This window comes from Herpailurus yagouaroundi, unplaced genomic scaffold, assembly GCF_014898765.1.
Source record: "Herpailurus yagouaroundi ecotype Mexico unplaced genomic scaffold, PumYag 198, whole genome shotgun sequence".
NCBI classification, from domain to species: domain Eukaryota; kingdom Metazoa; phylum Chordata; class Mammalia; order Carnivora; family Felidae; genus Herpailurus; species Herpailurus yagouaroundi.
The window spans coordinates 32,878,281-32,889,718 of NW_024412429.1; the positions used below are offsets into that span (position 1 = coordinate 32,878,281).

The window sequence follows — 11,438 nt, forward strand, 5'->3', positions numbered from 1 at the left end:
ACCCAATTACAAGTGGGCAAAAATGTTAATGAATAGTTCACCAAAGTGGATACATCAATGGCCAATAATAACATGAACAGATTCTTAATATCACCATTCATTTCACTAAAAGCATCACGAGATATTGCTAACATCGGCTGGACTGTTTAAAACAAAAAGAAATGGGAATACTGATATTGAAGACAACTTGGAGCAGGTGGAATGCTCACAGATTGTTTTGGGGCACGTAAAATGGTGCAATTACTTTCCAAAACAGTTTGTAGTTTCTTGTACAGTTAAACATAAGGTTCCGATATGATCTAGCAATTTTACTCCTAGGTATTTCCCAGAAACACATGAAAACATATGTCTACGCAAAGAATTGCACATGAATGTTGATAGCGGGTCTGTTAGTAAACACAATAAATGTCTATCAACAGGTACATGGATAAAGTAATTGTGATTTATTCATATAATTGATTGCTATTTAGCAATAACAACGAACCACTAAATATCGCCAATAAACGGATGAATCTCCCAGACATTAAGCTGAGAGAAAGAAGGTCACAGAAGAGTACATATTGTGTGATTCATTCCCCGAGTGATTTTTAGACCTCACAAACTAATCTGTAGTAGTAGAATGAAGATCACTGGTTGCCTAGGGCAGGAGAAGAGAAATGGGTGAGATCTACTACAAAAGCCTCAGGAAGCTGCTGCGGCATTGAAAATGTTCTGTATTTTGATGGCAAAGATGGATCTATTTATGGTAAGTCATCAGCCTGAACACTGTAAAAGTGTAAATTTTCCACACACAAATTATCCCTCATAATGAAAAAGCTGGTTTTTAAAAATGACCAGAACTCATTTATTTAAAAACAAAAATCTTTTTCAAAGCCTAAAGCTGAGCTCTGTTCTAGAAAGCTAAGAGGAAAAAGAACTTTGTCAATGGTAAAATCTAAAGTATAATGTAGGAATATCCACATTCCAAAGATTTTTCTTCTTTAATATCTTCCCAACAGTTCCCATTTAGAAACAAACTACCAAATAAACAAAAACAAAAAGCCTTAGCAGAAACCTGCTTTTTAGGTGGACATATACTTCCTTTATGTATTTCCATGAAGAAAACGCTGTATTTCCATACCCCCATTTTTCCAAATCAGAATTATTAAAACTCAACCTTAGACATTCCAGATTTTAATAAATGATTATGCATTTAATTTCTTTAACACAAACCAACAATGAAAAGGAGAAAGAGTTTATTTGAAGGTTTTAGTGACAAACAGGAATCATAAATAAATGGTTCTTACAAAAATGATAATGCAGGGGCGCCTGGGTGGCGCAGTCGGTTAAGCGTCCGACTTCAGCCAGGTCACGATCTCGCGGTCCGTGAGTTCGAGCCCTGCATCAGGCTCTGGGCTGATGGCTCAGAGCCTGGAGCCTGTTTCCGATTCTGTGTCTCCCTCTCTCTCTGCCCCTCCCCCGTTCATGCTCTGTCTCTCTCTGTCCCAAAAATAAATAAACGTTGAAAAAAAAAATTAAAAAAAAAAAATGATAATGCAGTCTCCAGTAATTGGGAGGAATGAACAATATGTTTTTCAAGTTCTATACAAAGGTTTTTAAGGAGAGGCACTATTTCTATTTCTATTTCATGAAAAAGTCAGATGTCATCTGGAAATTAGAAGAATATAAACTTATTTTTACCCTAAAGATAATCATTATTTAGATTTTTCTTTTCTTTCCACACCTTGCACTATGGGGATTCAATCTTCAGGGCTCTGGGTATTTGGAATTACTTGGCTACTTTCCTGAGGGGACAGAGTGATTTGGGCATTGATAAAGCTCTGATAAATTAGGGGGAAAATGCTAATAAAAAGTGGCATTACGCATGCATCACATAACAGCTCTTTTGATGACCAATGCTTCTCAGATATGAACTAGTAGGCGATACGGGGAAAATATTTTTTTAATTAAAATAAACAGCATCTTATGTAAAGATGAAAACTAACTGCTTATTCATTGCAAAGTGAAATATTTTATAAGGTGAGGATATGAATCAATCACTTTTTAAACATGAAAATAGGGAATTTTACTCACAAAAAAATAGGGAAAGAATGTACTGGCAATTACTGGTATGTTGTATATATCTTTTTTTTTTTTTTCCCTAAGGATTTTTGAAAACTGGAATGCCACTCTTAGCCGTAGAAGACAGTTTCCCGGGTATCGAAACGAAGAATCATGAGCAGTGATTTGCTCCCCCCTGCAGCTGGGCAAAAGTGCTTTGAGAACCTGCATAGATCCTGTGTCAAAACTGCCTACTCACCAGGCCCCCGCATGATTCTCTATGCAGTGTTTGACTTTGGGGTCACGCTGACCATATTTGGAAACCTCTTGGTGATGATTTCGATTCTTCATTTCAAGCAGCTGCACACACCTACAAACTTTCTGATCGTGCCCCTGGGCTGCGTGCACTGACTTCTTGGTGGGGGTGACTGTCATGCCCTTAAGCACAGTGAGGTCCGTGGAGAGCTGCTGGTACTTTGGGGAGAGTTACTGTAAATTTCACTCTTGTTTCGAAGAGTCTTTCTGCTACGCTTCTATCTACCATTTGGGTTTTATTTCTCTCGATAGATACATGGCTGTCACTGACCCTCTGGTCTACCCTGGGAATCGCCTTCCTTTGATAGCTTTCACTATCACTGATAGGCTACCAGTGATAGCTTTCCTGATTTCATGGGTGCCATGCTTCATTGATCCAATAATCAATGCCTTCTTGGGTTTCATCACACCCACATATATTTATGAAATATTGGTTTGGATTGCTTACTATAACTCAGCAATGGACCCCTTAATTTATGCTTTCTTTTATCCTTGGTTTCAAAAAGCCATCAAACTGATGGTCACTTGGCAGAGAAGATCTTGAGAGAGAATTCCTCAACAATAAATATATTTTCTGAGTAAGTGTAAGTGATAGATTGAGAATAGATTCACAATGAACATGGCATTGGGAAGAAGAAAAATGAATCATAACTGTGCAAGATCTTCTCATGTGACATAATCGCAGTATGCTTCAGTTTTGACCCAAACACTTAAATTCAGGCTCACAGTTCAAGTTCATATAAATGCAACATCAAAACCCATTTGTGGAAGGAAACGGCATGGCCTTGGAGCCAGAAATGCCTGGACTGCAATGCCAACTTTGCCATTTAGCACCATGACCTTGGGCTGCTTCATTTCCTCTGAGCTTAACTGTACTTCTCTGCTTACTAATCACTCCCTGGTAGGATTTTTCAGAAAGATTAAGACAAGAATATAAAGGACCTAGTATGTTTTTGTTATTCTAACCCTGCCTTTGATTACTTTATATTAGTTCTGCTCAAGCTATACCTTCTCTTTGTTTCCTTGTAATATTTTTTTAATAAACTGTAAATACAACTAAGAGACACTTAAGGAGGCAGTGGCTCTTTGCTCTGACAGGGTAAAGGAATGGGTCCGCACTGCCTGGTGTTCAGATTGATGGATCCAAACGTGTGATTTCAGAGTCAGAAAAAAATCAGTCAAGAGACATATCTCTCAACTGTAATATCAATGCAGGCATTTACAATGGGAAAGATAAATGGCATCATAAAAAAAACATTTATTCAGTAAGCTTCCTCCTGGTAAATCTCCGCATAGAATTACAGTAGGCGTCAGAAATTTTGCCAGTTAACATATGGTTAAAGAAAGGGTTTTAAGGGGCGCCTGGGTGGTGCAGTCGGTTAAGCGTCCGACTTCAGCCAGGTCACGATCTCGCGGTCCGTGAGTTCGAGCCCCGCATCAGGCTCTGGGCTGATGGCTCAGAGCCTGGAGCCTGTTTCCGATTCTGTGTCTCCCTCTCTCTCTGCTCCTCCCCCGTTCATGCTCTGTCTCTCTCTGTCCCAAAAATAAATAAACGTTGAAAAAAAAATTTAAAAAAAAAAAAAAGAAAGGGTTTTAGGATTGTCATTCATCATGTTAAGATTAATATTCAAATTAATTTATGTTTTATTCATGTAATTGAACTTTGTTCCAAAAACTACTTACAGAAGCCTTCAAGGATATAGGTGAAAATGTAAATTAAAAGTATGTTCAAAAGGAGAAAGAAAACTGAAATATAGGGCATAAAAAGAAGCCAAGAAAGAATCTGCAAAATACGTTTCATATGACCCACAAACTTGGTTCACGGGTGAAAAAACAAAGCTGCACTAGTCATGCAATTCACCGTGGATAAACCAAGCCAGTTATTTCAGAGACTTTTCTCGGTACTAAGACTGAAGGGTGCTTTATGCCCCAGGAACAATGTGATATGTCACTTGATGTGGTTCCAGCTCTACTTTTATTGCCATCAGACACGGAGATTTTTTTTAAATATTTTTTAACGTCTATTTATTTGTTTTTGAGAGACAGAGAGAGACAGAGCATGAGCGGGGGAGGAGCAGAGAGAGAGGGAGACACTGAATCTGAAGCGGGCTCCAGGCTCTGAGCTGTCCGCACAGAGTAAGACGTGGGGCTCGAACTCACAGACTGAGTATCAGCTCTTGGGAGCAGGAGTGAATGTATATCAGAATATTCTGGCTGTATTTTTCAAATTTCTAGAATAATTTACATCAACAGTATCTACTACACAACATTTCTGTTCTTACACAAATGCTGTGAAGTGGTAAACCTTTCCTGAAATAGTGTATCATTTCCAATTCTACTGTGCTTATGAGAAACGGTCTTCTCTCTCTCTCGTCTTTTATTGGATTTTGTATATGATTAAAGGCACCCTAGAATGTTTAGTATCATTTTACCCACAACTCTTCAGTTCCAACACTGAATATCATCAATGTCTTACGATTCCAGTGGTTTTAGTGTAACGACGTTTTCTCATTCTGTTCCGCAGCTAGAGAATTCTCCTCCGGACTCATTTGAAAGACAAAGAAGCTAAAACAAAAGTGTTTAAGAACTCTGGTGAATATCATAAAGCTTCTGGATTCAAGCAAGCACTTTCAACATCTAGTTTAATACATTTACACTTGTCTTTTCTCTCTCTCTCTCTCTCTTTTTGGGGGGTAGCCTCTCAAGTAGATTCGACAAACCATTCCATTTTTATCACTTTCTTCCTAGACCAACATACTATGGTACTTTTATAAGTGTTTGAAACTTTCGCTTGGAAGACACCGGCTACTCCCCTCATTGTTCTCTTCTGTGAACTTATTCTGGTTGTGTGCTGCCTTTGCTATTGGCCTTTGCATCAGTGAACATTTATTAAGTGCTTCTGTCTGGTGTGCAACACGTGGGCTCTGGAACTGGAAAGATATAACAATAAAGCCAATTTCAACCTAATAATGACTTATCCATGTCACGGAGCCCTCACTGTGTGCATGGGATCCCTTACCTGCACTCTCAGTCTTCTCAACAACCCTGTAAGAGGGCAAATATTATTACTTCTATTTCCTAAGTGAGGAGCCTGAGGCTTAAAGAAGTGAGTAGAAGGCCAAGGTAGCATATTTGTTCAACAACAGAATCTTATTCATAGCCAGGCAGACAGACCAGTGCAGCAAACACCAACTATTCTTTGCCGGTGCAGCAAACACAAACTATTCTTCCTTACAGAGGAGATTGTGGCCCCACCTCTGTATTCAGGTCATTGGGAGCCATTTGGAACATGGGACTTTCCTTCTACCAAGGGCAAGTAGGAGCATCATAAAGAAAAGTGCAAAGTTCTTTGGGGAGATGGGGACATCAGAAGGAGTAATTGATTTGCTATGGTGTAACACAATTTTTTTTAACATTTATTTATTATTGAGAGACAGAGACAGATGGAGCATGAGCATGGGATGGGCAGAGAGATGGGGACACACAGAATCTGAAGCAGGCTTCAGGCTGAGCTGTCAGCACAGAGCCCGACGTGGGGCTTGAACTCACAAACCGCGACATCATGACCTGAGCTGAAGTCGGACGCTTTACCGACTGAGCCAGGCACCCCTATGGTGTAACATTTTAATCCATGTTTTCCACTCGTCTATACTCCTTCATTCTGGAAATAGTATTTTTTTTTATGTTTATTCATTTTTCAAAGACAGAGAGAGAGCAAAAGCAGGGGTGGGGCGGGGGGTGGGGGTGGGTACACAGAATCTGAAGCAGGCTCCAGGCTCTGAGCTGTCAGCCCAGAGCCGGATGCGGGGCCCAAACTCACAAACCGCGAGATCATGACCTGAGCCGAAGTCGGATGCTCAACCGACTGAGCCACCCAGGGGCCCCTTGGAAATAGTATTTGACTGTACAACGCTCTTCCCCCTGAGACTGAAGGGAGGGCCATTCAGATAAACTGTATCTTAACTGCTAAGTCGGGGTTGGCCCGCACATCATGCACAACCATGATCTTGTTGCTTTATACTATTCATTCTTTGGCTCCTTTGCACCTTTTCTCCACACAAATCCCCCCATCTCATCTAATCATTGTTGAGATTAGAAGTTTCATTTTCTTTTTTCCGCGGATCAATTGTTAGTACGTTATTATGAGTAACAGTATGATTATGTTTGCTCATGTATTTAACAGTCCCTTGCAAAGTCTCTTTGTTTTTCCATGTACAAAGATGAAAACAACAGAGCTTGTAGAAACATTTCTGTATGTCCTCCTTTCTCAGGAACCAATCATTGTGTCCATGACATTACTCTCTGCTTTCTAGTGATCTGTTGTTCATAGTTGTTTATCCCAAAAAACTTCATGACTTAGGAGAACGTCCCTCTTGTTCTTCTTTATACTCCCAGCTGGACCTGACACTGTACTTGGAAATAATGGATAATCAATAAATGTTTACTGAATAAATAGATGTGTATTCATTTAAATATAGAACATTTTTAATAAGTTTATATAGAGTGTGCCTGGTCACATTGAGAAAATAATAGAATTTCCTTCAAGCTCTATTGATAGGAATGGCTCTTACCTCTTTAAAAACCTTATACTAAGCATATTTTGGGTTGTCTTTCTCTCGACTCTGATTTTTCAATCGTTTGATCCTATCTGACCTTATAGATTCTGTATGGATCATTCTTTATGCCTCACAGTGCTTATCATTATCAATGCTGCAGAAACATACGCGTTTATTTGTAGTATACGAGTGTGGCCATTCATGGTTATGAATTTTATTTGAATTACCCTCTGACAAGAGTCTCATTCCCTAACTATAGGGCATTGGTAGTTGAATTCAAGGGACAGAACAATTGCAAATCCAAACATTTATTTTTCTACACTCCCGTCACCACCTAGACATTAGACTGTGAAGGTAGACTCCTCATGGCTTGAAACTGAGAGTTATCTTTTTTTTTTTTTAACTTTTTTTTTTTTCAACGTTTATTTATTTTTGGGACAGAGAGAGACAGAGCATGAACGGGGGAGGGGCAGAGAGAGAGGGAGACACAGAATCGGAAACAGGCTCCAGGCTCCGAGCCATCAGCCCAGGGCCCGACGCGGGGCTCGAACTCACGGAGCGCGAGATCGTGACCTGGCCGAAGTCGGACGCTTAACCGACTGTGCCACCCAGGCGCCCCTGAAAGTTATCTTTAAAATAATCTAAATTAAACCATCCTCTGTTGGATGCAGGCTGCGGCTTATGTAACCCGCACAAGGTCTGATTGCAGGCATCTCGTGAATTCGTGTAGAGTGTCGGCCACACTCCAGCAGCATCCAGGTGTGCACAGGGCCCGAGTCGATGCACCCTCTTGTCCTCCAACACGGGCTCACAGTACAACCGCCCCTTCCTGAAGGTTGCCTCAACTCTCCTCCATTCGATCTGGCTCACCTGGTTCTATAGATTCATGGTCTGCTCAAATATATACACAGACACATGGGGTTCTCAGTTAGCTTTGAAGAATTTTACAGGACTTCAGTTACAATGACAATTTTAATCAGAATTAGAACCCTGGTTCAGAAACGAAAGTCCCTGAGAACTGGAAAAGAATTTCTCCCTGGCCTTCGAGGACAAGTACTCTGAGGAGCAGCGTGATGCCGGCATGATGGCCATCCCTTAATTTTAAGCTGTTTCTTGGTGGTCCCTGTTTAGGAGCTTTTAAGATTTTCTTTTTGTATTTGTTGCATTGCTGCCTGTGTGACCTTTTTTGTCTGTCTGTCCTCTTCGCATTTTCAATCTGAAGCCTCGGACCTTTCTTTTACCCAGAAAAACTTCCCCTACAATTGCTTTCAATATTTTCTTCCGTTTACTCTTTGTGATTGCTCTTTCTGGAGCTTAGGATTTCTCCCAGGCTCTGTTGGAAAGAACAGCTCTTACCTCTCTGGTAACCTTATACTGTGTGTATCTTGGGTTGTGCTTTACTCTGGTTTTTCAATCAATTTGATCTCATCTGGTTTTTATCTTTCAGAAATACTTTTGGGGACATTTCATTGGGATTTCAGGAGTAAGGTACAGTGCTTAATTATCTTCGTAGGGCTGATTTTCTGACGGTAGGCACCAATTCAACTATTCCAGTTGTGAAAACACTGAAATGCTCACTACTGGTTGGTAAATATCTATTTCCCTGAGCCGCCATGAACCACCTGTTTATTTTCCCTAGAAAGTCCTCCCCAGACTGCAAAGGCTCCTCCTGATCCAGCTGTTGGAAGATCAATGCAAGGCTGGGGCGCCTGGGTGGCTTGGTCGGTTAAGCGTCCGGCTTCGGCTCAGGTCATGATCTCACGGTCCGTGAGTTCGAGCCCCACGTCAGGCTCTGTGCTGACAGCTCAGAGCCTGGAGCCTGTTTCAGATTCTGTGTCTCCATCTCTCTCTGACCCTCCCCCATTCATGCTCTGTCTCTCTCTGTCTCAAAAATACATAAACATAAAAAAAGAAAGAAAGAAAGATCAATGCAAGGCTAAGGAGGACGTCTCCAGGGCTGGCTCTGCCTGTCAGCATAGCTTGCATTCTGACCGTCATTGCCTCCTCCGTCTGCTTTACAGTTTTTTTACCGTGTTGAAATATCAACCCTGACTATTGAGCTGGAAATCAAGTGGTCACATGCTGAAGAGCACTTCATCAATGATAAATTTATTTTAGGTCATGAATGCTTAAATAGGGGAAATTTAAGAATGAATTCAGAATTACTGAATGATCGTTTAATTATCATTTGTTTCTAAGAAAGGAATGTGATCTCTCAAAATGTGTGGTAGGGTGGTGGGACGTATTCTTCAAATTAGTCAGGAAAAGCATGAAGGAATGAGTCTCTGGTCATCAGATTCATCCTTCCTGCTTGCTAGTTTAATTGGAAGTCTGACTCATTGAATATGTTACTAGATTTGAGACAGTCTGAGCTTGGTTACATCACAAACATCAAATGGCTTCACCGTTCTGTCTACTAGAGCAGGCAAACACCCTTTGACTCTCCCTTACTCATTTTTAATAACACTCTAAGCAAATCTTATTGCTTTCCACTCAACTTCCACTACTTATAAACCCATAATAAATTCTAGCTAATTCAGATTAAAACTTTAAAATCACACCCAGTTCCATATTCTTTCAGTGACGTCCAGGCCCAGGCCCTTGGGCCCTAGAGTACAGAGGAGTGTATATCTACTTTTCACTCTTTCTTCCTCTCTCCTTTTCTGCTTCTGCTTCTACCCGCCCTCCAGAGTGGGGCAGCGATGGAATAAGGAGAATATTACTAATGGGACAAAAGCTGTCCTCACGCCTGGTAGGGTCACTGTCTTGGTGGGCAATGCCCTGAATGTGCCAGGTACCTAAGTGGAGGCTCTGTGATGAGGTGTATACATGACTTCTTTTGGGGGGCCGGGGAGCCTGCCCACCATCTGGTCCCCTGATATCGGTGAGCCACTCCAGTTGAACTTCCAACTCCTCCTTAGAGTCTGTCCATGAAGGGAAACCTTATAGACCTTTCTTTCTAGGGTCTCTCCATCCAGGGAACCACTCCATTGAAGAAGGTACTGGCAAGATGATTCAAACTGATGCCCTGTTTAGATCTGCTTATTCAGTAGCCCTGCTGACCTGCCCTGTCTTCATGTCAAGTAGGGGAAAGTAGAGTTGGAGGAAGATGGCTGTGAGGCAGGCAGGCCAGCAGGAAAAGAGGCCTGTCTTGTCACCTACTCAGGTGGCACTGATGCATGCCAGGGAGCAGAAGGTTGGACTGTGTCCTGCAGGGCTGCCTGAAGAACCCGCATACGCACTGCACAAGAGGGATGTTACTGGAAGGCTCACAACACCAGGGTCGTGAGCATGAAGCAAAGCAAATGTGATGAGGAAAGCAAATTCAGGGTAAAATTATTGTTCTCCTTTTCTTCTACTCTACCTGTTCCCTATGGAGTGGAGCAGAAAAGGAGGATGCGGTAAGGAATGAAAAATCAGATGCGTCCCATCCCTAAAACCAGGCTTTTTAAGTTCAGACTTGGCTAGCATTGGAAATAGCGAGGACAGGGATATTCAATTAGATACAGAGGATAGTTTTAAACTTGAGTTTAAAATTGGAGTCATTTAATTTTTAGAAATTGAATTCAATAAAATTGAATTTTTAACACTCACGAGTGACTGTAGAGATATGCCTGAGATTTAATGAAAGAATAAACAGGGAAGATTTGCTAGAGCCCATTTTAGAGACTGTGATTTGGGGAAAAATTAATTTCATGCTGCTTCTCATCCCAAAGATTTCCATAAGCAATTAAGACACGTCTCTAAGAAATACTTGTTAAACACAAATTAATTATGTGATGAATCAAAATGAGAACTGATTCAGTTATTCATTAACTTGAACGATTGCTTGGACTGGCAATTGAACATATGGATTTTGTAATCAATGCCAACCACTGTTCATTTACAGTTTAACCCTCTGACTCTGATTAGTGTTTGGTTACCTCTAGCCTCTAGTCCAAAGAGACAAGAGTACAAAATATTTCTCTCCCTTTCCTCTCATTAACAAATGTATGAATGTGAGCACTGGAAAGAACACAGAGATCATTAATGCATCTTTCTCCCTGATAATGAGAATTGTCTCGCACTTTCAGTCACTGGGGAGATGTTTATTTAATGACTTTTTATTTTAGGAACGTCTGAGAAGTTCAAAACTTTCAAACTGATTGTCGAGTACAGAAAAGAGACTGAAAACTTTATATGATGCAAGATAATCAAAAGTTTGCCTCCAAGTCCTGCCCTTAATGTTAGAAAATATAATCCCTGAAAAGCATTGATTGCCACTTACCCTTGATCGTTATCTGACACATTCCCTCAAGATGGTCTTATGAGCAAGATAGGAAGACTCATACATGTGCAAGAATTGTAGATTTAGGAAATGCCTCTAATTTACATGGCATCTCAGCTCTGGGCTAGTTGCTATTTATAGACTAACCCCAGATATGAGTGTATAAAATAACCTAGATTCTGCTAATAACTTTCAATGATATAGAAGAAAGAAAAAGAAAGAAAGAAAGAAAGAAAGAAAGAAAGAAAGAAAGAAAGAAA

The 11,438-nt window shown here is 40.7% G+C and overlaps 1 protein-coding gene across 1 annotated transcript; it reads left to right on the top strand.

Moving 5' to 3' along the window:
* Positions 1 to 2,214: 2,214 nt before the first annotated feature.
* LOC121013101 (trace amine-associated receptor 7a-like) lies at positions 2,215 to 2,899 on the top strand. The gene is given in 2 exon segments (XM_040448632.1): positions 2,215 to 2,436; positions 2,438 to 2,899. Coding segments are annotated over 2 exon segments (684 nt in total).
* The last annotated feature ends 8,539 nt before the right edge of the window (positions 2,900 to 11,438 follow it).